The following is a 26897-nucleotide window of genomic DNA, read 5'->3' as shown; positions in this document are numbered from 1 at the left end:
CCAGAACCAACCAGATAATTCACTCCCCAGTTCCTGACCTTCAGAAATTTTTTTTTTTTTTTTTTTTTTTTGAGACAGAGTTTCCCTCTTGTTACCCAGGCTGGAGTGCAATGGCGCGATCTCGGCTCACCGCAACCTCCGCCTCCTGGGTTCAGGCAATTCTCCTGCCTCAGCCTCCTGAGTGGGTGGGATTACAGGCACGTGCCACCATGCCTAGCTAATTTTTTCTTAGTATTTTTAGTAGAGACGGGGTTTCACTATGTTGACCAGGACGGTCTCGATCTCTCGACCTCGTGATCCACCCGCCTCGGCCTCCCAAAGTGCTGGGATTACAGGCTTGAGCCACCACGCCCGGCCCAGAAATTTTTAAAATAAAAAATATTTAAGTGGGTAAGAAATAGATAATACAGCTGACATGCAAATAGCACCAAAATGTTATGCGTGGTAATTCCGCACTTACTGTAGTAAAGTCAAAGGTACTGACTACTTGTTATTATCCTTCTACAGAGACTCATGAAAGAAATTTTGTTGGAGGACAATGCTCTATGGATCTCTCATATTTCTGCCTATTTTCTGGACGGAGGCATTGACTGATGCCCTTTGTTCCAGTATATCTTTCAAAGGTTCCTACAGTGAATAACCTTAAAAAATAGAAATACTATATTCCTCGAGAGAAGAGATCAGGATGGTTTGCTCTCCAGGACAGTGCCTATCTCTCCCAGCAGTGAAGATTGAGCAGGTTTGGTTTGGTTGCTCAACCTTTGCTTACAAAAGTTTGGCGTTTCCTAAGCTAGGAATTCCTCACTCAAACCCGCTGTGTGCACAGCATCCAGCTGGGCCTCCCTCCACGTTATCCTGGTTGGAGGCAGTGGCATGATCTCAACTTACCGCAACCTCCACCTCCAATGTTCAAGTGATTCTCATGCCTCGGCCTCTCCAGTAACTGGGATTACAGGCGTGCACCATCATGCCCAGCTAATTTTTGTAAACTAGATATAAAATTCTTCTCATCATCACAAGGCACATACTTTAGAACTGACCACACAGTCCTAGCCTGGCACGGTGGCGCACGCGTTTAATACCAGCACTCTGGGAGCCCAAGGTGCATGGATCATGAGGTCAGGAGAGTAAGACCATCCATCCTGGTCAACACGGTGAAACCCCGTCTCTACTAAAAATATAAAAATTAGCTGGGCGTGGTGGCACTTACCTATAGTCCCAGCTACTAAGGAGGCTGAGGCAGAACAATAGCTTGAACCTGGGAGGCGAAGGTTGCAGTGAGCCAAGATCGCACCACTGCACTCCAGCCTAGTGACAGAGTAGGACTCTCTCTCAAAAAAACCAACAAACAAAACAAAACAAAAACTGACCAATCTTCAGAAAACCCAAAAATAAATAAAACCTGTATTTTACAAACCATACTCTCAGTCCACTGTACAATAAAAACAAAAATCATTATTACGAAAATCGCTCAAAACTATACAATTACATGAAAATTAAACAACCCACTTCTGAATGACTTTTGGATCAGTAATAGAATTGAGGCAGAAATCAATAAATTCTTTGAAACTAATGAGAACAAAGATGCAACATAACAGAATCTCTGGGACACAGCTAAGGCAGTGCTAAGAGGAAAGTTTATAGCATTCCAGGCCCACATCAAAAAGTTGCATCTTAAATTAACAACCTAACTTCACAGCTTAGAGAAACTCAGCAAACAAATACTAAAGCTGAAAGACAAGGAATAACCAAAATCAGGGCTAAACTGAGGAAACTGAGATGGGATAACCATACAAAAGATCAGCAAATCCAAGGAATGATTCTTTGAGGGGAAAAAAAAAATGAGTAAGATAAACTGCTGGCTAGACAAATTTTTTTTAAAAGGGAGAGAAAATCCAAATATATAATCAAGAAATAACAAAGCGAGGCCAGGTGCAGTGGCTCACACCGGTAATTCCAGCTCTTTGGGAGGCCAAGGTAGGCAAATCACCTGAGGTCAGGAGTTCAAGATCAGCCTGACCAACATGGCCAACCCCATCTCTACTAAAAATACAAAAATTAGCCGGCCATGCTGGTCTGTAATCTCAGCTACTCAGAAGGCTGGGGCAGGAGAATCGCCTGAACCTAGGACACAGAAGTTGCAATAAGCCGAGATGATGCCACACCACTGCATTTCAGTCTGGATAACAGAGCAAGACTCCATCCCAAAAAGACAAAGTGGGCTGGGTACGGTGACTTATGCCTGTAATCCCAGACCTTTGGAAGGCTGGGGTGGGAGGACTGCTTGAACCCAGGAGTTGAAAACCAGCCTGAGCAACAGGCCAAAACAACCTCTTTAAAAAAAAAAAATTAGCCAGGCATGGTAGAGCCCGCCTGTAGTGACAGCTACCTAAGGGGGCTGGAGCAGGAGGATTGCCTGCGCCCAGGAGGCTGAGGCTGCAGTGAGCTATGATCAAGCTACTATAACTCCAGCATGCTGGGTGAAAGAGCAAAACTCAGTCTCAAAAAAACAAAACAAAAACAAAAAAAAAACAACACCGCTGAACCCACAGAAGCACAGAAACAAAAAAACCCCAGAGACTGATCCTAACACCTCTATGCACACAAACTACAAATTCTAGATGGAAACATACAACCTTCCAAGATGAGAAAGGAAGAAACTGAGTACCTCAATAGACCAATAATGAATTCCAAAACTGAATCAGCAATGAAAAGCCTAACAGCCAGAAAAACCCCAGGACCAGATGGATTCACAGCGTAAAGCTACCAGATGTATAAAGAACTACTGAAACCTTCCAAAACACTGGGGGGAAGGAACTCCTCTCAAATTCATTCAATGAGGCTAACCTCATACTAACACTAAAACCTGGCAGAGACAAAACAAGAAACGGAAACTTCAGGCCAATACCCTTGACAAACACCAATACAAAAATCCTCAACAAACGACTAGCAAACCAAATACAGCAGCACATCAAAAAGCTAATCTACCATGATCACGAAGGCTTGATCCCTGGGATGCAAGGCTGGCTCAACATACGCAAATTAATAAATGTAATTCATCACATAAACAGAACTAAAACCAAAACCACATGAGTATTCCAATAGATGCACACTACAGGCTTTCAATAAAATTCAACATCCCCTCATGTTAAAAACTCTCAGTAAAGTAGGCATTAAATGAACATAGTTCAAAATAATAAGAGACATCTATGACAAACCCACAGACAACATCATACTGAATAGGCAAAGGGCAAAAGCCAAAAGCATTCCCCTTGAAAATCTGAAGAATGCCCTTTCTCACCGCTCCTGTTTAACATAGTCCTGCAAGTCCTGGCCAGAGCAATCAGGGAGAAGAAAGTAATGTAAAGCATCCAAAGAAGAAGAGAGACAAACTATCAAGGTTCCCAGACAACATGATTCAGTAACTACAAAACCCCATGTTTTCTGCCCAAAAGCTCCTTGATCTGAGAACTTCAGCAAAATTTCAGGATACAAAAATCAACGTACAAAAATCAGTAGCATTCCTATACAGCAACAACATCCAAACAGTCAAATTAGGAACACAATCCCATACACAACTGCCATAAAAAGAATAAAATGTACAGCTAACCAGGGAAGTGAAAGATCTCTGTAATGAAAATAATAAAACACTCTCAAATCAGAGATGATGCAAACGGAAAAACAGTCCATGCTCATAGATAGGAAAAATCAAGACTGTTAAAACAGCTACAGTATACTGTCCGAAACAATTTATAGATTCAATCCTGGTCCTATCAAACTACAAATGGCATTCTTCAGACTTAGAAAAAAGCTATCTTAAAATCCATAGGAACCAAAAACAACTGAAGAATAGCCAAGGCAACTCTAAGTAAAAATAACAAAGCTAGAAGAATCACGTTACCAGACATCAAAGTATATTAAAAGGCAACAGTAATCAAAACAGCATGGTACTGGTGCAAAAACAGACACATACACAAACGGAACAGAATAGAGAGCCCAAATATAATGCCACACACCTACAACCATCTGAACTTTGACTAAGCTGACAAAAACAAGCAATGGGAAAAGGACTTCCTACTCAATAAATGGAGCTGTTTACTAGTTGGCCATATGCAGAAAATTGAAACCAGACCCCTTTCTTACAACATACATAAAAATCTATTCAAGGTGGACTGAGACTTAAACATACAACCTAAAGCTATAAAAACAGGGGAAAGCCTGGGCATGGTGGCTCATGCCTGTAAGCACAACAGTTTGGGAAGCAGGCAGATCACTTGAGGTCAGAAGCTCCAGACTAGTCTGGCCAACATGGTGAACTCCCGTCTTTACTAAAAAAAATACAAAAATTAGCCCGGCATGGTGGTGCTTGCCTATAATCCTGGCTACACAGGAGGTTGAGGCAGGAGAATTGCTTGAACACAGGAGGTGGAGGTTGGAATGAGCTGAGATTGAACCACTGCACACCAGCCCGGGCAATCAGAGAAAGACTCCGTCACACACACACACACACACACACACACACACACACACACAGGACAGCCCTAACATAAAAGAAGATAGCATGAGGACAACCACAGCAATTTAAGGTGAAATAAATATGTTTGATGCTAAGAAAGAAAACAAGAATGGTATATTAGGATCAGACTTTAAAGAGCCTTGAGATTTGTGCAAAAGATTTGACTTTATGCTTCCCCCCTGCCCCCACTTTTTTTTTTTTTTGAGATGTAGTCTCACCCTGCTGCCCAGGCTGGAGTGCACTGATAACAATCTTGGCTCACTGCAACCTCCACCTCCTGGGTTCAAGCAATTCTCATGTCTCAGCCTCCCAAGTAGCTGTAATTACAGATGTGCGCCAACACACTTGGCTAATTTTTGTGGCTTTTTTTTTTTTTTTAAAGTAAAGATGGGGTTTGGTCATGTTAGCCAGGCTGGTCGCAAACTCCTGGCCTCAAGCAATTCACCCACCTCAGCCTCCAAAAGTGCTGGGATTACAGGCGTGAGCCACTGCACCTGGCAAATTTTGACTTTGTTATTTGTAAGGAATTAACAAAGTATATACTAGAAGACTTCCCTTTACCGCTTATGACCGGAAGGAGGGAAAGTGAACTAATAATCTGAATGTATCCCAAGTAGTATCATATGAAACACTGCAAAGACAATTGTATAGAAAAAAAAATCATATTTCTATTACAAAGTAAAATTAAAATGTGAGTACTCCAGGCAAACCAATAAGAAAGATTGAGCTGTGAAAATTTTTATAAGATCCTAATAAGCCAAGCTATCATGGAATCCACCAACATTTAAGAAGTTAAAATTCACTAATAGCTCCATACATTTACAAAGCAGGAATCAAATTCTAGACAAAGAAAATTATATAAATGCAAATAAGGATCTCTTCTATTTTTATGATGAATAATCTTTTTTGTCATTTTAGTGCTATAAGTTCGTAGATGCATGAAAAATTTTTCTTAAATATACTGAAACTCATTGTTCAGAAAAGACCCTCAAGAATGGTAAGAAGCCACAATGGAAATGAAAGTCACATTACGGTACAAGCCAATAACTAAAATCCTAGTCTACACTGTAGAGTCTGTAACACTCCACAACCTCATCTCAATACCAACAGTGCTTTAGAACACAATTTTAAATGAGCTTGGGGATCAGTAGGAATCCTAAAATTGCACAGTGGTTAACATCAGATCATAAATGGCTAGCAGCTGGTTTATTTTATTTTTTTTGAGATGGAGTCTCACTCTGTCACCTAGGCTGGAGTGCACTGGCATGATCTCAGCTTGCTGCAACCTAAGCCTCCCAGGTTTAATCCATTCTCCTGCCTCAGCCTCCCAAGTAGTTGGGACTATAGGAATGCACCACCACACCTGGCTAATTTTCTTGTATTTTTAGTAGAGAGGGGGTTTCACCATCTTGGTTAGGCTGGTCTTGAACTCCTGACCTCAAATGATCTGCCCACCTTGGCCTCCCAAAGTGCTAGGATTACAGGTGTGAACCACCACGCCCAGTGTGGCTGTTTTTAAGAGGCTATGTCTAGACATTTACTTGACTCTGTAATTTGGGTAACAAGCTTTTTTTCTCATACAAATACAACTAAGTGTTCAACTTCACTGAAGGTAAAGTATGCTGATACCCTGTAAGTCTCAAAGTCTATAACCAAAAGGAATTAATGGACACTATTACCAACTTTTTTTAAAATTTTGAGACAGAGTCTCTGTCGTGGAGGCTGGAAGGCAGTGGCACAATCAAGACTCACTACAACCTCCACTTCCCAAGTCCAAGCGATTCTCCTGCCTCAGCCTCCTGAGTAGCTGAGAGTACTAGCATGTGTCACCAGGCCTGCCTAATTATTTTTTATTTATATTTTTAAATTATTATTATGATTATTATTTTGGTATTTTAAGTAGAGATGGGGTTTCACCATGTTGGTCAGGCTAATCTAGAATTCCTGACCCACCTCAGCCTCCCAAAGTGCTGGGATTACAGGCATGAGCCACCACACTGAGTACTAACATTTTTCCTTTATTTCTTACATGCATAATGCCAGACACAGCTATTTATCTCTTTAGGATATGTTGATAGAAGAATCCAAACTACTGCTTCAAAATTTGTTATAAAATTTACCCATAAATTGAAAAATAGTCTATGTAAACCAAATATGTGATCTCTTAAGTCCATTTAACTGTCTAGTTAACACACTTAATAGTACTCTGTAAGTTAAGTGATCCAGAGGAATGCTACAGGTTTGATTTATTTTGTAGTTTTATGAAATCAGTCTGTATATCTATATAGGCCTCTTCCTTCATTTGGGTTGCTAGAAGCATTTTTTAAATCTTTTTTTTGCAAATTCTCTTGAGTGTTCAAAAGAACAATATTCCCTCGGTGCTTAAATGTATATAACAGTTTGCATGAGACTTTTATAAATGAAGGTCAGTTTGGCTGGATGTAAAATTCTTGACTCACATTTTCTTTACTTGAGTATGTTAAATGCACTTCTCTGGTGTCTTCCGGCCTAATGTTTTCCTGCAAAAATACTTAGTAACAAGCTGGTTTTCCCCTAGTAAGTCATGTGGTCTTTCCACCTAAGAATTTTAGCACTACATGTAAGCTGTAATGTTTATTAGGACTTTATGATAGTTTTTATATATTATTTCTAGTTCTTCCTTGTTCTTAACCTTCTCCTTGTTTTGTGGGCAAAAGAGTAGACATTATTTGAGAGCATTAAAAAGGCTTTTCTCCAGAACAAAGAACATGAGCTTTAGTACAATAACCCGGACATTGTTTTCATCTATTCAAAAACTTTGGACTAGTTTATCAGTTCTTAACTGTTTCAGATAAATAAATGTATAATATACTGAATTATGAACTGAAGAAACGTAACTAATCTTAGAACGATAAAGTGTTAGCTGAGTTAAAGTGGAAATATAAATCAGAATCCACTTAAGAAATGAGATTTCTTTTAAAAGAAAAAATAAAAAGAAAAAAAGATTTGTTTGATAATTAAAAAAAAAAAACACTTAGTAACTAAAAATTTAACAATTAAAATAACTCAGAAAACAATTCTCTGGCTGTTTAAAACTGAAAGGCCTAATTATCCACATTCCAACCTCAAAATATAACTAAAAAATAAGTTCCATCCAAAGGTTAAGACGTGTTGTTATTTTCAGGCTCCTGCTCTTCATGGAGTACAAGGGTGTATCACAGCACATATTTCTGTGTGACTCATATAACTGAAGACATGTTCCCAGGCCTATGTTACATTCTCTTGAAAAAAGAAAGAAAGAAAGAAAGAAACATAACACACTGTAAATAATCTCAATTCTAAATTACTCTAATAAAATTCTTAATTATTCTAAATAATGAGAAAGAAAAAACGTCTTACAGACAAATGACTACAGAAAAGAATTAAGTAATCATGGTCTCTACGTAGAAAACAAAAATGATTTTTGAGCCTCATTCGAAAGCCCCACCTAGTTTTATGATCCAAGAATCATTCATGCTTTTCAGTTTAATCACCATCAAAAAGTCTAACTCGTGCACCAACTTGTACATACTCCTTTGTTAGGCACCCAAAGTATCAATTCAGACATACTTAGTAGACTCTACGCTTAGACAGCTTGTAATCCATACCAGACAAAAAGAGAATTAGATAAATTTATGTCCTGGAAAAAGGGGCTAGTTTACTGTACCTACATATTACCATAACTACATATATGTGGGAGTGTGAGTCTGTATCATCTTTTTTTTTTTTTTGAGAAGGAGTTTCGCTCTTGTTACCCAGGTTGGAGTGCAATGGCGCGATCTCGGCTCACCATAACCTCCGCCTCCTGGGTTCAGGCAATTCTCCTGCCTCAGCCTCCTGAGTAGCTGGGATTACAGGCACGTGCCACCATGCCCAGCTAATTTTTTGTATTTTTTAGTAGAGAAGGGGTTTCACCATATTGACCAGGATGGTCTCGATCTCTTGACCTTGTGATCCACCTGCCTCGGCCTCCCAAAGTGCTGGGATTATAGGCGTGAGCCACCGCGCACAGCACTGTATCATCTGTTTATTGATTTTATTTCCCTAGAATGTGCTCGGCTCTAGGATAAATTTGTTTTTATCATTTAACTTTAGGTTTAATATCTGCAAAATAAAGGTTTCGTCTTGATTTATATTAAGTATTTTCAAACTACACAATTCTCTATTTCTATGAATGCTGTATCATTTGACAGTAACAGTGCCCTTCCCTTGTTTATAGGTTTCTTGTATTTTTTAAATTTTATTTTAGATTCAGGGAGTATACGTGCCCGTTTGTTATGTATATGTATTATATAATGGTGGAGGGTTTGGGCTTCTGGTATACTCATCATCCAAACAGTGACCATTATACCCAATAGGTAGTTGATCAAGCCTCACCACCCTCCCAACTTCACCCCTGTTGGAGACCTCAGGGTCTACTGTTTTCATCTTTAAGTCCATGTGTGCCCAGTGTTTAGTTCCCATTTATAAATAAGAACTTGTAGTAGCTGATTTTTGGTTTCTGGAGTTTTTCACTTAAAATAATGGCCTCCAGCTTCATCCACGTGGCTGCAAAGAACATCCTTTCATTCTCTATGGCTGGCTTACTGACTCTTGTTGCTATATTCTGTGGAACTCTGTTCTCCAACAAAGGCCGAAACAGTATCTCCCCAACTACCTGCTCTTCTACTATCCCTTCTACGCTGATGTTCTACTATCGAGAAATGGACTCTAAATCCCTTCTAATGAATCTGAATGAGCTTCTGATGTGGTTCTAACTAAAAGAACGTAGTGGATGACACTGTGTGACTTCTGACGCTGTATCATAAAGGGACAGTTTCCACTCTGGAAGGTACACAGTAGCTTTGGGAACTGTGAGTTGCCAGGTAGGAAGTCTGACAGCTCTGAGGCCCCCATGCTGTGAGAAAGCCAAGCCATATGCAAAGAACAAGGGCAGGCACTCCACTCAGCTGTCCTAGGTGTTTATCTTTCTAGCCCAGGGGCCAGACGTGAGCTTTCAGTTAGTTCTAGTCCCCAGCCACAAAGCCACCTCAGGCCCTTGAGATGTCTCAGCTGAGGCCTCAAATACCACAAGGCAGTGGGCAAGCCATCCCAGCTTTGTCTTTTCTAAATTCTTGTTATATAAAATCATCAACAAAATTAAAAAGTGGTTTGTGGCTAAGTCTGGGGATAATTTATTATACAACAATAATCACCAGTCTTTGTTCTGCTCACCGCAACAGCTACACAAAACTTCCTCCCTCTGTTCTGCAGGCAAGATGTGCCCTCGCTCTTTTTAAAAGACTGATCAACGAGCTCCAAGTCACTTATTTAATTCCTTTGCTGCTGGTCTTTCAACCTCTACTCAAACTTTATCTCTTCTGCCTAGAAATATGCTCAGATATGTCATACTAAAATAAATACTTTTTCTTCCCCAATTCTAACTCTACCCCCTAGAAGCTACAATCATTTCACTGCTAAATTTCACCAAATAATCTGCTATGCTCTGCTAATATAGCCTCACCTTGACATCTGCCTGACTCATAACTGGCCCTAACCCATGGGACTCTAGAGAAAGCCCTGCAAGTAGTTCACTGTTCCTGTCACCTTTTATCTTCCTGAAACTGAAATTTACCTTAACTGAGAGCTATTATTAAATTCTTCTGTCTTGAAAAGTCTTTTTTCATGCCTCAGACCATTTAGTCTTGGAAAGAACATGATCATCTCAGTGTGTTACCAACACAGGCAAAATTACTATCGTCAAAGGGAAGGGTTTTGGTGTAGGTGTCCGATGAGACACTCAGATTTAAAGGCTCACAGTGAGTATGCGTAGTACAGTAAGCAGAGCTGAAGAGGCCACCAGCAGGATCAATCGAAGGTTAAAAAATAAATATATAAAACTAATTCATTATAATAGAATTACAGAAGCAAATAAGTCATAAGAAAAATAAATATAAAAGGGACAAAGGTGAGTAAATTGCTGGTGGGAATATACAATGACATAGCCATGTGGGGAAATAATCTGACAGTTTCTCAAATAGTTAAACATGGAGTTAGCATATGACCCAGCACTTCCACTCCTAGATACCTACCCAAAAGAAATAAAAACAAATGTCCACTTTAATTCATACACAAATGTTCACAGCAGCATAGTTATAACAGCCAAAAAGTGAAAACAACCCAAGTATGTATGAATTGCTGTTATACATCCAGAAAATAAAATACTATTAAGAATGAAATTAATAAACAGATACATGGTATAACAAGAATGAATCTTTAAAACATTGTAAGTAAAAGAAGCCAAACACAAAAAGTGATTGTATTGTGTTCGTTTATACGAAATGCCCAGAAAAGACAAATTCATAGACAAAAAAAATAGCTTAGTGATTGCTAAGGATTGTAAGGGTAAGGAGAATAGGGCCTGACTGCTAATGGACAGAATAGACAGTCATTTCTTATGGAGAGTGAGGAGAATGTTCTGGAATTTGAAAGTGGTGAGTTGCAAAATTCTGTGAATATACTGAAAACCATGCAATTGTACCCTTTAAAGCGGAGAATGTTATGTTTGCAAATTATAACTCAATTTTTAAAAATGTATGAGGGAAAAAATAGCAGGTTTTCAATTACTGCTTCCTAGTCAACATAAACCAGACAAAAAATCTCCAACAAAATCTGTAACTTCGTTACTTCATTTCACTCTTTTCAATTGCTAGTTAAAATAGGATTCCCAACCAAGAGAGGCAAATTGTAACAATTGCACTGAATCCAGAAAATCAATGTTAAGGAGACAAATCTGAATAAAGAACTCTAAGAATACAGTCCATTTTAAAATTAGCACCAAATGGGAAATAAAAAGAAAACATATTACTCATAACAGGTTCTGTTTGTAAATGTTTTTAGAATACTACCTTAGATCCCAAATAAGAATCCAACAATCCTATGCCCTTAAAGAGAACTGGTGGACAGCCCCAACTAACAAAATGACTTGCAAGAGTGTTCCAACTTTTAGCTGGGAGTACAAAAGGAAAAAAACTTTTATGCTACAGTGAGCCTAAAGGGGGTGGAAGGAGGAAGGGAAAGAGAATGAGCTAAGAAGAAGCCACCACATTAATTGTCAACACTTTCTAAACCCAGACTCCAGTCCTTTCCTCAGCTGGTACCAAGGGGCTCAGTCCTTCTGAGAAAGCTATGGCCACATTGAGGAGAGGCCCTCACCTCATCCAGCAACTTGCACTGCATCCACCACCACCAGCCCAGCACTAGCCGGCGCCATGGCCCCCAGGGTTCACCTGCAACTACTCCACTCTCATTCTGCAGGATGATGAGTTGATCATCACAGAGGATAACCCGGGGTTCACCTGCAACCAATCTACTCTCATTCTGCAGGATGATGAGTTGATCATCACAGAGGATAAGATCAAGGCCCTAATTAAAACAGGTGGTATAAATGTTGAACCTTTCCCACCTGGTTTGTTGGTAAAGGCCCAGGCCAATGTTGACATCTAGAGACTCATCTGTAATGTAGGGGTTGGTGGACTGGCTCCAGCAGCTGGTGCTGCATCAATAGAGTCCTACCCTGTCCACAGAAGCTGCTCTAGATGAGAAGAAGAAAGTGGAAGCAAAGAAAAAAAAAGAATCATGGCTGGGCGCAGTGGCTCACACCTGTAATCCTAGAACTCTGGGAGGCTGAGGTGGGCAGATCACTTGAGGCCCGTAGTTCTAGAACAGCCTGGCCAAAATGGCAAAACTGGGCCTCTACCAAAAATACAAAAATTAGCTGGGTGTGCTGGCACATGCCTATAATCCCAGCTGCTCAGGAGGCTGAGGCAAGAGAATCACTTGAACCTGGGAGGCAGAGGTTGCAGTGACTGACAGAGCCAGACTATCTCAAATTTAAAAAAAAAAAAAAAGAAAAAGAAAAAAAAGGGAAAATAAAGAAGAATCTGAGGAATCTAATGATGGCATGGGCTTTAGCCTTTTTGACCCAAAGTTCTTTTATACCTCTTTTTACAAATTTTTTAAATATTAAACTGAACTCCAGGGACCAGGGGTGAGGCCACTAGCTATAGGGACAGTAGGCACGCTGTGGTGTGATGGCATGGGGCTGTTGCAGGCATCTGAACTGGTCTCTCCCCACTCCCATGCCACATAACTGTGCTCTGGCACTGAGTACAGTGGCGACAGCCCTGTGGCAGGCACCACAGCATTTTCCTAGCAGGTAATGGCAGCACCAGCAGAAGCAAGCCAGGACCAGGAAGGAGGATTACAAGAGATCACACATGGGGACTCTGGCCAAGATCCCGTGCCCCCTGTAGGGACTTCCAGATCCAAACGGGGAGATTATGCAGGGGCAGACAAGTGAGGACAAGAGCCACTGACATTTAGAATGATTGGAAGTGTGACCACCCATCTATATTCAAACATTACAAACTTTGGTTTACACAACTGAATGTGTTCAGGAAAGTGTCAGAGTAACACCATGGCTGCCATCTCAGTCCCCACCACGTCAGAATTAACACACATCTTGGTTGCTCTCCTACCTCCCTGACTGCTATGTCTATTTCTTGTACTTGTTCCTTTTCCTCTTGCATTCTATTAAATTTCTCAAAGTCTAGTCACTGAATAGCCTCTCTGCATCCTTTTCTCTTTTTTAAAAAAGTACTTACCAACCATTATATGATCTGTTTTACCTATCAAATCAAATATATAATATTTGTGTAAGATTTGGGAATAGTCTACCAACTGCCTTCCCTTCTGACATGAACCACAGAGTTTGGGGATCCCAAAAACCATCCTCAGGTTCAATAATGTGCCACACTGTCAGACCATCAGGTGTGCGCCAAGCACCCAGATCTCTATGCCCCTGGAAGGCTCCAAGGACAAAGGCCAGGTCTCTCTTTGGGCAAGGTTGAATTCTTTACTAAACCACCTGCTTGCTGATACTTCTGAGCCTCCAATGCAGGTATCTAACCACCTTCTTGGTATTTCCAACAACAGTCAAACTCATCAACATTTGCCCCAGACCAACTGTGACTTCACTGTTTCTACTAATAGTGCCAACATTACTTTATCATGTTTAAATATTTTTAATTAGCCATAACTGTATGTATGGGGTACAAAGTGATGCTTTAATATATGTTACACTATTTTTTTCTATAAGGAATTGAGGCAGCTTATAAAACCACAAAATAAGATACACAATTAGAAAGAAATTGGGACACAGAAAAAGTGAGAAAAAATAAAATAGAATACAGTAATGCTACAGTGAGGTTAGGATACAGAATGCATGCTATAAATTACTGTTCACTTGTTAGAGGTGGGCTGAACATTTGGCTCTGAGCTTTTTCATAGCCAAACAATAGCTACAGCAAAAAAAAGAAATGACAACCTCCCTGGGACACAGCAGGAGACCCCATCTCTACAAACAATTTCAAAATCTGCCAGGCATGGTGACTCATGCCCACAATCCTTAGAACTTTGAGAGACAGAAGTGTGAGAATTCCTTGAGCTCAGAAGTTCAAGACCAGCCTGGGCAACACGGTGAGACCCTGTATCTACAAAAAATTTAAATATCAGCCAGGCATGGTGGTGCAGACCCATAGTCCCAGCTACTCAGGAGGATAGCTTGCGCCTGGGAGGCTGAGACAAGCAGTCAGCCCTGATCGCACCACTGCCCTCCGGCCTAGGCAACAGAATGAGAGGCTCAGTCTTAATGAGGCACGGGAAAGGGAGGAAAAGAAAAGCAGTTTCATGTAATTCAAAGTACACTAAGATAAATGATGCCCAGAAGGTACTATTCTTATAATCACTCCAGGATTTAGGCATCTGTGGGTATTGTTGGTCACTGCCTTCTGTATTCAACGGACTGTTGAATAATAAAGACGGTTCCTCCATGGTATTGTCTGTTCCTTGTATCTTCTGTCTGTTCCTTGTATCTTCTCTCTCTTTAATGTCAATCATCTAAGATTTCAAATTAAGCTTCCTTAAATATAGTATGTCCCTCTTTAAAACCTACACTGGTTTCTTTTATCCTTTTTAAAAAAAAACAAAACAAAACAAAACTTTTTTAAAAACTAGAGATGTCTCACTATGTTGCCCAGACTGGTCTCGAACTCCTGAGATCAAATGACCCTTCTGCCTCAGCTTCCCAAAGTGCTAGGATTACAGCTGTTAGCCGCCATGCCTGGCCCACTGATTGCTTTTAAAAGTACCACTTCTGTGTCTGTCTTTTTTTTTTTTCCCCTTCAATTTCCATATTGGGAATTGTGCTGCTATAAACATGCAAGAGCAAGTATCTTTTTCTGTGTACTGTAACTACTTCGTTTCCTCTGGGCAGATACACACTAGTGGGAGTCCTGGATCAAATGGTACTTCAACTTTTAGTTCTTTACAAAATCTCCACAGTGTTTTCCATAGTGGCTGTACCAGTTTACATTCCCACCAGCAGTGTAGAAGTGTTCCCTTTTCGTGGCATCCATGCCAGCATCTATCATTTTTTGATTATGGCCATTCTTGTAGGAGTAAGGCGGTATCACATTGTGGTTGTAATTTGCATTTACCACATCATTAGCAATGTTAAGCATTTTTTTCATAGTTGTTGGCTATTTGTATATCTTCTTTGCAGAAATGTCTATTCATGTCTTAGCCCACTTTATCATGGGATTTTTTTTCTTGCTAATTTGAGTTCATTGTAGTTCCTGGATATCAGTCCTTTGTCAGACGTATAGATTGTGAAGATTTATATCTCCCACTCTGTGGGTTGTCTGTTTACTCTGCTAACTGTTCCTTTTGCTATGCAAAAGCTCTTTAATTAGGTCCTAGATATTTAACTTTGTTTTTATCATATATGCTTTTAGGTTCTTGATCATGAAATCCTTGCCTAAGCCAATGTCTAGAGGGATTTTTCCAATGTTACCTTCTGTAACTTCTATAGTTTCAGATCTTAGGTTTAAAAGTCCTTGATCCATCTTGAGTTAACTTTTTTTTAAGGTGAAAAACAAGGATCTAGTTTCATTCTCCTACATGTGACTTGCCAATTATCCCAGCACCATTTCTTGAATAGGGTATCTTTTTCCCCACTTTATGTTTTTGTTTGCTTTGTCAAAGATCAGTTGGCTCTAAGTATTTGGATTTATTTCGGGGTTCTCTATTCTGTTCCACTGGTCTATGTGCCTATTTTTATGCCAGTACCATGCTGTTTTGGTGACTACGGTTTTATAGCATAGTTTGAAATCAGGTAATGTGATAACTTCAGATTTATTTATTTATTTATTTATTTATGGCTTAGTCTTGCTTTGCCCATGCACAGCCTTTTTTGGTTCCATGTGAATTTTGGGATTTATTTTTCTAGTTCTGTGAAGAATGATGGTGGTATTTTTATGGGAATTGCATTGAATTAGTAGATTGTTTTTGGCAGTATGTTCATTTCACAATATTGATTCTACCCACCCATGAGCATGGGATGTGTTTCCATAAGTTTGTGTCATCTGTGATTTCTTTTAGCAGTGAAAGCACATATTCTTCTATATTTACAAAGAAATATATGCTCAATGCAGAAAACAAAGAAAGCCAAGACAAAGAGATAAAAAAGAAAAAAGCCAAAATCCTACAATCTAGATATAACTAGCTCCTTTTCATGTTTTTTAAAATTCAGATTATATTTACATACAATCAAAGTCAAGGTTTTATATGCACGATTCCCTGCTTTTGACAAATATGTACACTCTAATCAATACACAGAACACTTTTCCAAAACCTCACTCTTGAAGTTCCCTCCCAGTCACATTATTTGTCAGATAAATGTATCGCAAAGAGCTTCTTCCAGTCTGAAGCTGGTCTTTTCATTTTCAAAAATGTCTTTTAATCAGAAAAGGTTTTTTGATTAAATTCAATTAACTTTTTATTTCATAGTTAATATTTCTTATATGTGCTCTAAGAAATCCTTCCCTATCCCCAAGGTTGTAAAGATATTCTCCTACTTTCTGTTAGAAACTTTACAGTTTTAACTTCATATTTAAACATATGATCTATCTCAACGTGATAAAGGTATCTAAAAAAACCTACATATTCACTGTAAGATTAGAAACAAGACAAGGGGGTCTATTCTTACCACTTCTATTCAACCTCATGCATAAAAGAATGAGGCAACAAAGAATAATAATTTATAAAGAATCTTAAGGAAGAAGAAAACCCTTCAATTGTACTGAATTGATGAAATGATTGCGTGTAGAGAAAATCCAGAGAAATTTACAAACGCACAAACACTAATAAATAAGCAAACATCACAGTTACAGGCCATGTGGTCAGTGCATAAGAATCACTTACACTTCTACAGCCCATCAAAACACAACTGTCATTTATAATAGCATTTTTAAAAGGAAAAAAAAATTAAATATGAGAAAGACTTCGACACCAAAAATCACAAAACATTTCTGAGAAAAATAAAGTCCTATATAAATGGACACAAATACCATGTTTATGAATTGGAAGATTCAATATTATTAAGGCATATCTAAAACTTACATGTATACGCTGACTATGAATTTATACATACAAAACAATCCTGGAAAAGCAGCACAAAGCTGGAAGATTGACACTACCCATTCAAGACGTGCTATATAAAGCTACAGTAACCAGACCCTTAGAGCAAGCATTGAGCAACAGAGGGACTGAGTCCACAAACAAACCCCCATACATGCTATCTACTGATGGACAAAGGCAGGCAATTCAATAGGTGGGGGAGAAGTCTTCTCAATAAATGGTGCTGCAGCAACTAAAGTACATTTCAAAAAACCACCCCAGGCTTACCCCATACTGCTGACCTTTTGGCATTGCTCTTTTGCTAAATATGTTTTTGTTTTTATTATTTTATTTTATTTTATTTTTGAGAGAGAGTCTGCCTCTGCTGCCCAGGCTGGAGTGCACTGGCGTGACCTCGGCTCACTGTAACCTCTGCCTCCCAGGTTGAAGCCATTCTCCTGCCTCAGCCTCCTGAGTGCCTGGGACTACAGGTACATGCCAGAGATGGGGTTTCACCATGTTATCCAGATGTTCTCGATCTCCTGACCTCATGATCCGTCCACTTTAATCTCCCAAAGTGCTGGGATTACAGGTGTGAGCCACCGCACCCAGCCTGCTAAATATGATCATAACGCCAGGATTTTGTTTCTACTCTGCTTCTTTCATTTTTCTGTGAGGATTTTTTATAATACTTTGAAGTGATGCTTTAAAGCTACTTCATCACAAACTTCTCATGCTCATCTCTGTCCTCTTCATGATGCTCCCAAACTACTTTTAAGCCTAACCTTTTACCATCAATTTTTAGTTTCCCCATTTGTTTGGAAAACACAAGTGCGTGTGGCTTCTCACACCTTGCTCTACCTCCAGGATTCAGTCTGAGAAGTGCCCTATACTCTCAACATCCCAATATTCTTTTCTAACAAAGTCACTTTTGATTTTTTAAGAAGTCCTTTCAAATTCCTCTAATCAAAAACAACCTCTTCCTTTTAAGCCCTCACATATGTTCCCATTTCTCACTTATTATTAATGAACCACATTTAGAAAGATGAAAAAGATATTTGAGCAGTCTATTCATTCAGTCACTATTCAGCAGATCACAGATTGTTCTACTGGGGTGCCAGGGAAGCTAGACAGGTCAAGGCTCTGCCCTTAAGTAGCTGATATTCTAGTGGCCAAATCTATGAGGCCATAATCTAGAAAGTAGGGCTGTTTCTCATTTACCTCTGTGTGCCCTGTAGTAAAGTACAAGGCTTTGCACATCGTCAAGCCTCAATGAATAAACCATGAATTCACCTGTCATGCTATTTAAGGCTTGAATCATAAATATCCTTGTCAATTTAAAGCACCAACAGATCAGGAGTCAGAACCTCCTTGGTCTCCATAAAAGAAATGTAATGAGGCCTTATGTAATAGGTTCAAGAGCATCTACTGCTTTGTTCACATAGGTAAGTGGGGTTTCTTTTTAAGGCTTGAAAGTAAGCCAAATTAAGCCAACTAATAAATGAAAAGCATAGTGAATTAAGTATCTGTGCTGCATTAATGATTTTAAGTAAAAGAACTGTGAACGAAGAAAGGTTATCTTTGTATCAAAAAGAACAGAAAGTAAAGACCACACTTCTATAAAATACTTGAGCCACACAACACCATTTTCATAGAGAAAAACAAGTATTTCTAGGGCAGACTTTTTCCATCTGGGCACTACTGACATTAGGAGGTGAGTAATTTATTTTTACGGGTAACTGTCCCATGCACCAGGAGGATGTTTAGCAGCATCCCTGGCTCTGCCCAATAGATGCCAGTAGCAGCCTCAGTTACAGCAACCAAACGTCTCCAAACATTCAAAATGGGCTCCCGGGGTCAGAACTGTCCCCAGTGAGGAACCTCTGATGTAAGACAGCCAACATACTTGGCTGTACAAATATTTCTTTTGTTATTATTTTTACTGTACAAATACCAATTCTAAAGCAGCTTTAAGGTACTTTGGTTTTTTCCCTTAAAAAATAAAACAGGTTGGGCACGGTGGCTACCTGGTGAAACCTCATCTCTACTAAAAATACAAAAACTAGCTGGACATGGTGGTACACTCCTGTAAGCCAAGCTACTTGAGAGGCTGAGGCAGGACAATTGCTTGAACCTACGAGGCGGCGAGGTTCAAGTTGCAGTGAGGTAAGAATGCGTCACTGCACTCCAGCCTAAGTGAAAAGAGCAAAACTCCATCTCAAAAGAAAAAAAAAACAAAAAGTGAAGCTGTTTTAAAAAAAAAAAAAAAAAAAAAAAAGCAAAGCATAGACTCAGAGAACTGTGGGCCAGGGAAGGAAGGAGAAAGGGAGGAGGGACGCCACTGGCAGCACATAACCACCAACAGTAAATTTTGTGAGTTATTAAAATTCAACCCGTTTACACTTTTCACAGATAGAAAATAGACATGCATGGGTAAAGGCTATTTGTGTATAGGAAGGAACTCCTCTGACAGGTTTCTAGTGTGTATAATATTTATGCTCTATATTGAAGAAAATATTGTCACTAAGTTTTCACAGATATTAAATGTATGCTGCTCAAATGTGTGTGATAGATAAGAATTGTGGAGCACTATGGATGATTTTAAGAAAACATGAGGCAGAAACAAATGCTCTATACTCTGATTTGCCAGTTGGCTCATGCCATCATGCCTTCCCAGATCCACTTCAACATCAGCACTCTACCTATCCCTTACTTGCAGCCTAACTCTAGAGAAAAGGCCTTTATCCAAAGAACACTATGCACCACACTGTGGATACTTCAAATGCAGTGGAGTTAACAAAATACAGGGCCTTGACCAAAGGGAACCTTTCAGACTAGAGAGGAGGAGATACGTGAACACAGAAATAAATGTACAAGTCCACACTATGAAAAATGGGGGTTGGGAAGGGACAATACTGTGGGTACTAAAGGAAAGGGTCTGATTAGGATTTGATCAGAGGCTGAAAGACGGCATTATTAAGGAAATGACGTCTTTTCATACCAAGTCAGACCACAACTGTTGAATTGGTATCTCCAGAAATAATCCAAGAAGTGAAAACTGTACAAAGGTGCCAACTGATCTAAAAATGATTTAAGAGAGAAACAAAACTCACATCCGAGTGAGTACAGGCAGCCTGAAATTGCAAGGCGCTGTTCCTATGGTCACCATTTAGTACGTCCACGCAGCGAGTACATGCTGGGGCTTCTGGAGAAAGTTAGGAACATGAGGTAGTTCAAAGCAATGATTCCACTTACATTGCAAGTATACCTTCATGTGGTTGTATCTTACAGAGTTTTAGAAGAATGGTACACTCAGACCTTAGAACAAAGCAGATCTTAGTGTTCAACATGCAGAAAAATCACCTGACTAATTTGTTAAGTACCCACTCGCGAGGATTCCAATTCAGAGGTTTACGGTGCAGCCTAGGAATGTTAACCAGGCACCCCTACTGCCTCTGAAAACCCCACATGAAACACAAATCTTCCCACAAGAGGAGGTTTGGCTGTGATATGGGTTATTTTGCTCAGATTCATGAAACAAGCATGTGTTAAACAAGACCTCCCAACAGTGTTTGTTTACAGGCTGACCCTGTGACTGATCCTGGTAATCCCCACGGCTTAGAAGCAGAATCTGAATAAACTGCACAGCCTGCTGCCACAGCTCGCGCCCAGACAACAGACCAGAGGTAATATATTAAAAAGACAGACAGTGCTGACAGCTCTCTCTCCAGAGGTTAAGGAAACACACCCAACATGAGACATGGTCAGGGAGCTAGGGACCCAGCACTGATGGGTATAGCATGAAAGTACAGATGGGAACACACCAAGAGAAGAATGATGAAAGAGACAGAAGAAGAATAAAACTCACATTTCTTAAGAGCCTCTTATCAGATACTGTGTCACGAACTTCACATATTTATCTCATTTTAATCCTCATAAAAATCTTAGGTAGTAAGATTCATATATTATATCATAGATGAAAAACCAAGGCCTAAAGAGAAAGGAACTTGTTCAAGAATATGAAGCTACAATGCAAGAGAGCCAGGTTTTGAACCAAGGCTCAAGAACTAGTCCATAATGCCGTAATCCTCTTGGAGATCTAAGATAAGGAAGATAAGGTGGGTAGGAACACAGCTCTGAAGAAATAAAGAGTCCCACTCCAGAGAGAATACCAAGACAAGAAAGTACAAAAGAGCGAGGAACAATGCTTTTGCAATATCAGAACTTAAATACTGACCCTTTTATTAAAACAGCTGAAGGTTCACATGTTTTAAACGGGAAACTTGCAACGATGAGGTAAAAAGCTAAGATGTAATCTAGCTGATACAAATGATGAAGAAGGCTTGCTGCAACTCTTGCAGAGTAGTGGGATCACAGGTGACTTCTACCCTCCACCCCAAGTGTCGACACTTCCTGTGATGAAAGAGTATTTCTTTGTAAAAAAGAAATATATGTGGGGTCTTTTGTTGCTGATGATTTTTTATCATATTTTGAGGAAACTGAGAAGTAGCTGAGGGCAGAGACTCCCCAGGGATGAAGTCAATAAAAATAAGAGAAAGGTAAAGTGACAGAAGACAAACAATACATCAGATTACAAAACACACACTACCAGCCTGGGAAAGCTCTCTCTCCCCTTAGCATCCTGGACCATTCAATCCCAAGCCATGAGGCAGGGCCAACAGACAAAGGATGTGAGAGCACAAGTTAGGTGAGGAGAAAAGGGGAGAGATATAGTGATGGCGATTGGTGACTCATACCACACAGGGAAATCAATCAACTGAGCCAACACAACGAGGATGGGGAGAAAGAAAGAAACTCACTAACAGAGAAAGAAACCGCAAAGGAAAGGGAGAAAAACTGGGCTGAATCTTCTGGAATTAGAGGTATCAGATTAATAAACTCAAGGATTTCAAGACATACATAAACATATAAATCAATATAAACATAAAGGAAGCAGGTGTATATATGAGTGTGCCCAGTTCTGTACTGGAATCTGAAAGTGACAACCCAGAATTAATAAGCATACCTAATGCCCAGGTCTAGATTTCTAAATATTATTCTTTATTTTAAAAAAGCGGGGTGGTGGGGTGGTGGGGGTGGCGGGGGCAGGATTCTCTGTGGAAAGAGCAGACTCCAGGGCTGGGATAGGAAAAACACAAGATTAACCTGGTATATCCTACTACACTTGAAGGTAAAGAAGTTACCAAAGGTCCAGGCGCAGTTGGTTAACACCGGTAATCCCAACACTTTGGGAGGCCAAGGCAAAAGAATCACTGAGGTCAGGAGTTCAAGATCAGCCTGGCCAACATGGTAAAACCCATCTCTACTGAAAGTACAAAGGTTAACCAGGCAAGGTGGCATGTGCCTGTAGTCCCAGCTACTCAGGAGACTGAGGCATGAGAATCGCTGGAACCCAAGAGGCGGAGGTTGCAGTGAAACCAAGATCGCACCACTGCACTCCAGCCTGGGTGGCAGAGTGAGACTTCATCTCAAAACAAAACAAGAAATCAAAGAATGATTGAAGCATTTCAAAAGGTCACAGAACCAATATGAAGGGGCTCCTAAGAATCAAATCTGGGATAATCTAAGCATCAAAACATATAAGGAAGGTAATTAATTATAACCCACTGAATAAAACGGAGATCCATGAATGAATCAGTCCATCTGAGACAGAAAGTCAGTCCAGGGTGCGGGCGGGAACAGGGATAAATGTAATAATGGGTTATATATGTAGTCTTAAAGTAACTCTCGATGAAATACGTATTAATTACTAGCAGAAAAGGATAGCTGCCAGGGATATCTGGCAGACACAATCTTGATCAAGTGAAGTCATCAATTCCAATGCAATAAATCAAACCTGTACACCATCTGAAAGGATGCAATGCAAAAAGACAACATCCCTTCCATGGTACCCCAAATTGAGAAACATTGTACAAAATAAGGGGACTACAATCCTCCAAAATGTCAAGGACCTGAAAGCCAGGAAATCATTAAGGAACTCTTCAAAATTAAAAGAAAGTACAAAAACAAGCAAACAAAATATACGATTCAGCCACAGATTCATTACATATAATGGACAGCAGCGGGCAATCGGCAGTACCTGCAAGCCCGAAGACTAAATGGTCTTGAGGTATCAGCGTTACGTTCCTGATCTTGATGGTTGTACTGTGATTTATAGGAGAATGTACTTGACTGTAGGTAAAATGTACTAAAGTACTGAGGGGTGATAAAACACCGTATTAGTAACTTTAGCCCAAACAGTCCTGGCAGAGGGTGAGGGAATTTCTCTCTTTATACGGGAACAAAAAATGAGAAAGCCACAGGTCTTATTCCAGACATTCCCAACTACTTGGACTCCCTGAATATGTATATGTCAATAATCTTATACAAATTGTTGTGGAATACACCACAAAATTCATAGTAGGGTATCTGTCACATGAAATGCTAACTAAAGGCACAAGTTACTTACCAAATTTGGTGTGGGAGCTGGGGGCAGGGTGGTGGCAGGTGTAAGGAGACAACCTTACAATCTCTAATGGCCTCACTGATGCTGACTTTAATGCTCTATGAAGTTTACAGTCCAGTGAATGTTACCTAGAATCAGCCCTGGCTGTGGAATACTTTATTCTTAGCCCTATATTTCAAGTTTGGATGTCTGCTGTGCTGGTTCCCAGAGGTAGTAAGGGGACGAGAGGATTGGTTACATCTCCAGACCCACATACTTAAGATCCAGATGAGACAATTTTCATTCCTGCTTGGTAGAGCCTACCTGCTGAAGGTAATAGCTCCTAAAGAATGGTTCTAGGCCGGGCATGGTGGCTCAAGCCTGTAATCCCAGCGCTTTGGGAGGCCGAGGCGGGTGGATCACGAGGTCAAGAGATCGAGACCATCCTGGGCCACATGGTGAAACCCCGTCTCTACTAAAAAATACAAAAAATTAGCTGTGCATGGTGGTGCGTGCCTGTAATCCCAGCTACTCAGGAGGCTGAGGCAGTAGAATTGCCTGAACCCAGGAGGCGGAGGTTGCGTTGAGCCGAGATCACGCCATTGCACTCCAGCCTGGGTAACAAGAGCAAAACTCTGTCTCAAAAAAAAAAAAAGAATGGTTCTAGCCAGACCCTGTCTCTATAAAAAAAATAATAATAATAATGTTAATTAGCCAGGGGTGGTGACACATGCCTGCAGTTCCAACTGCTCAAGAGGCTGAGGTAGGATGATTCCCCAAGCCCAGGAGGTTAAGGCTGCATTGAGCTCTGACCACAGCACCGCACTCCAGCCTGGGCAACAGAACAAGACTCTGTCTCGAAAAAACAAGAAAAGAAAAATGAATGTTCCTGCAGATGAACCTAATGCTCTGGGCCTCAGCGGCAAGATGGAAGACAATACAAGAAATGCAGAGTAAGAGGGAGGATGGAAAACACCTTCTTGCCACCTTTCAAACTGGCTCCATCTTTGCTTTTACTAGACTGCATAGATCTTTGGGGTCATAACCACTATTCAAACAAATGCTAAGTAAGATCCACATTCTCTTTTCTAAGGAAAACATTGATTCTATGTGTAAGTACATGTACCTGCAGAAAAATCAGGTTACAGTAGATGATTCGTTCTTCCACCTTTGTGGCAGAATAACTTTCTCTTCCTCTTAGCAGGTAACTAAATGTATACTGTTCCTTAATCAACACACAAATGACCTGTATCTACTAGATAAATGATGTATTATTAAGATATATAGACCCCAAAATTCATTAATGCTTTATGGCCTGAACATGTCTGCATTTTCTGCCATTTATTTTACTGCTATATTGAATCTGATTTACTTTTTGAAAAATCTGTAGCAAATAATCTCACCAACTGCTCAGGAGTTCCAAATTCCATAAAACTAATGTTCAAAAGAGTAAGTTAAGTAACAAAGCAGCAGCTTTATAGTCATTTCTCTTTCTCCTAGATTCTCAAAGTTGGGTCTACATAAAGCATGGTGTCTAGATCATATTGTTCTTAATATTCATCACACAACATGCTTGCCCTTTAGGAGTTTCACTATATGCTCTTGGTCTTTACAAAGCATCAATACAAAAACACTCCACTTGAATAGTGTCTGTGTCTTCCATGAAATCATAGCTGAAAACATAACCCACTATGTCACACAATGGCAGAACCCCACAGAATGTCTTTTTCGTCAAGTACAATGCCAGGAAAGAATCTTTCTTTGTAAACAAATGTGCTTGCTTGTTTCCCACAGACAATGAATGCTATGTGATTCAAAGCTATACACAGAAAGGAATGGTTTTCGTTTAGTCTTATCAGTCAAAAAACAGAAAGTCAAGTAAGTGCACAAGAGTTATAATTAGCTCCGCTGAGGAGCCTGGTATACTTTCTCCTCCCTACGCTTTTAAAAATTATTTTAATTTTTTATTGTATTTTAATTTTTTGAGAGAGGATCTGGTTCTGCCGCCTAGGCAGCAGTGCAGTGGCACGATCCAATCTCAGCTCACTGAAACCTCTGCCTTCTGAGCTCAAGACTTCCTCTCACCTCAGCCTCCCGAGTACCTGGGACTACAGGCGTTTACCACCACACTCAGCTAATTTTTTGCACTTTTTGTAGAAGCAAGGTCTCACCATGTTGCCCAAGTTGGTCTTAAACTCCTGAACTCAAGCAATTTGCCCACCTCGACCTCCCAAAGGGCTAGGAATATAGGCTTGAGCCACTGCACCAGCCCCATGCTCTTTTTAGATGGTTTATTACATCCTCCAACTGTCCTGCTGTATACTATCTTTAATTCTAACAGACTTACGTCCTTTTAAAAGTACCTAGAATGTGCATATACATAGGCGTGTATTTCCTCTTACAATTTTCTTAAATTTTCTGATATCTTTCTATATACAATGACCTAAGAATTTAAAATGATAATGACACAAGGAGGCTAATTTAATGAAGACCAAGCAATCTGCATTACTAACCCCTCCCCCCTTGTCCATTCCACAAACAAATTATTAAGTAGCCTAATGGGGAAGGCAAGCCCCACACTGCCATGCTGGGCACATCACCTTTGCAGTAGTCCGCAGGGTCCTCTTGCTCCTCATCATCTGATCCCAGGATCTCCTCCTCTGGCTCTGGGGGTGTGGGGTCTGGCAAAGGTGGTGGTGGTGGCGGTGGCGGTGGAGGAGGAGGAACTAAAGGAGCTTTCTGTTGAGGCTCCGGCCTGAAAGAGCAGAGAGAAAATTCCCATTTACTGAAAAGTACATCTTGCATTCTGGATGCATTTCAGCACTTTCTTAATATGGGGAAAAAATAAAATTTGTCACATACTAAGAAGAAATGCCATTTAATGTCACTTCACCCATTTTAGTTGAATTCAATTAGTGTTTCAACATATAGGTCAGGCCAAAAAAAATAAATCTGCCCTTATTAGCTAAGAGATATTTTTTTAGGTATCTTTTCACTTAGAGTTTCAAGAACTACCAATGTTATGAAATTTCAGTGCTTCACTGAAGTCCTAGCAATCTTAGGAAATTTAAGTGAAATGAAAGCATATTCCATGGTATATAGCCTTATTGCTTAGAAAATATCACCAAGATTATAAAAATACAGGTGCAAGTAACACTCAACTTTTGAAAGCACTTATTTCCTATTATTTGAAAATCAGAATTATTTTCCCATAGTAGCAATGAGGCTAGGTTTCAAAAACTTATAAAAGCTGATTAATACACACTGTAGCTAAAATATACAAGATTGCCAGAAAGTTTCTTGTACTTCTTTAAAGCCTGTTGGAAGTTTTTAATGTATTCTGTGACAGAGAGAGAAAAAGAGGGGGGGAGGGGGAGGGGGACAGAGGGAGGGAGGGAGAGTGGGGGAGGAGAGAGAGTG

General features: G+C 40.0%; 1 protein-coding gene across 11 annotated transcripts in view; it reads right to left on the bottom strand.

The window, feature by feature from the left end:
• SRPK2 (SRSF protein kinase 2) overlaps positions 1 to 26897 on the bottom strand; it is a 276714-nt gene that overhangs the window by 68607 nt on the left and 181210 nt on the right. For all 11 annotated transcript variants that reach the window (XM_074379268.1, XM_074379270.1, XM_039473055.2 and 8 more), the window contains one exon: positions 26078 to 26232. In XM_074379268.1, coding sequence (XP_074235369.1) covers positions 26078 to 26232 — 155 coding nt within the window. The remainder of the gene's footprint in view (positions 1 to 26077; positions 26233 to 26897) is intronic.

This window comes from Saimiri boliviensis, chromosome 10 (genome assembly GCF_048565385.1).
Source record: "Saimiri boliviensis isolate mSaiBol1 chromosome 10, mSaiBol1.pri, whole genome shotgun sequence".
Lineage (NCBI taxonomy): Eukaryota > Metazoa > Chordata > Mammalia > Primates > Cebidae > Saimiri > Saimiri boliviensis.
The sequence above is the reverse complement of the archived record's forward strand: the minus strand, read 5'-3'. Positions and strand labels throughout refer to the sequence as shown.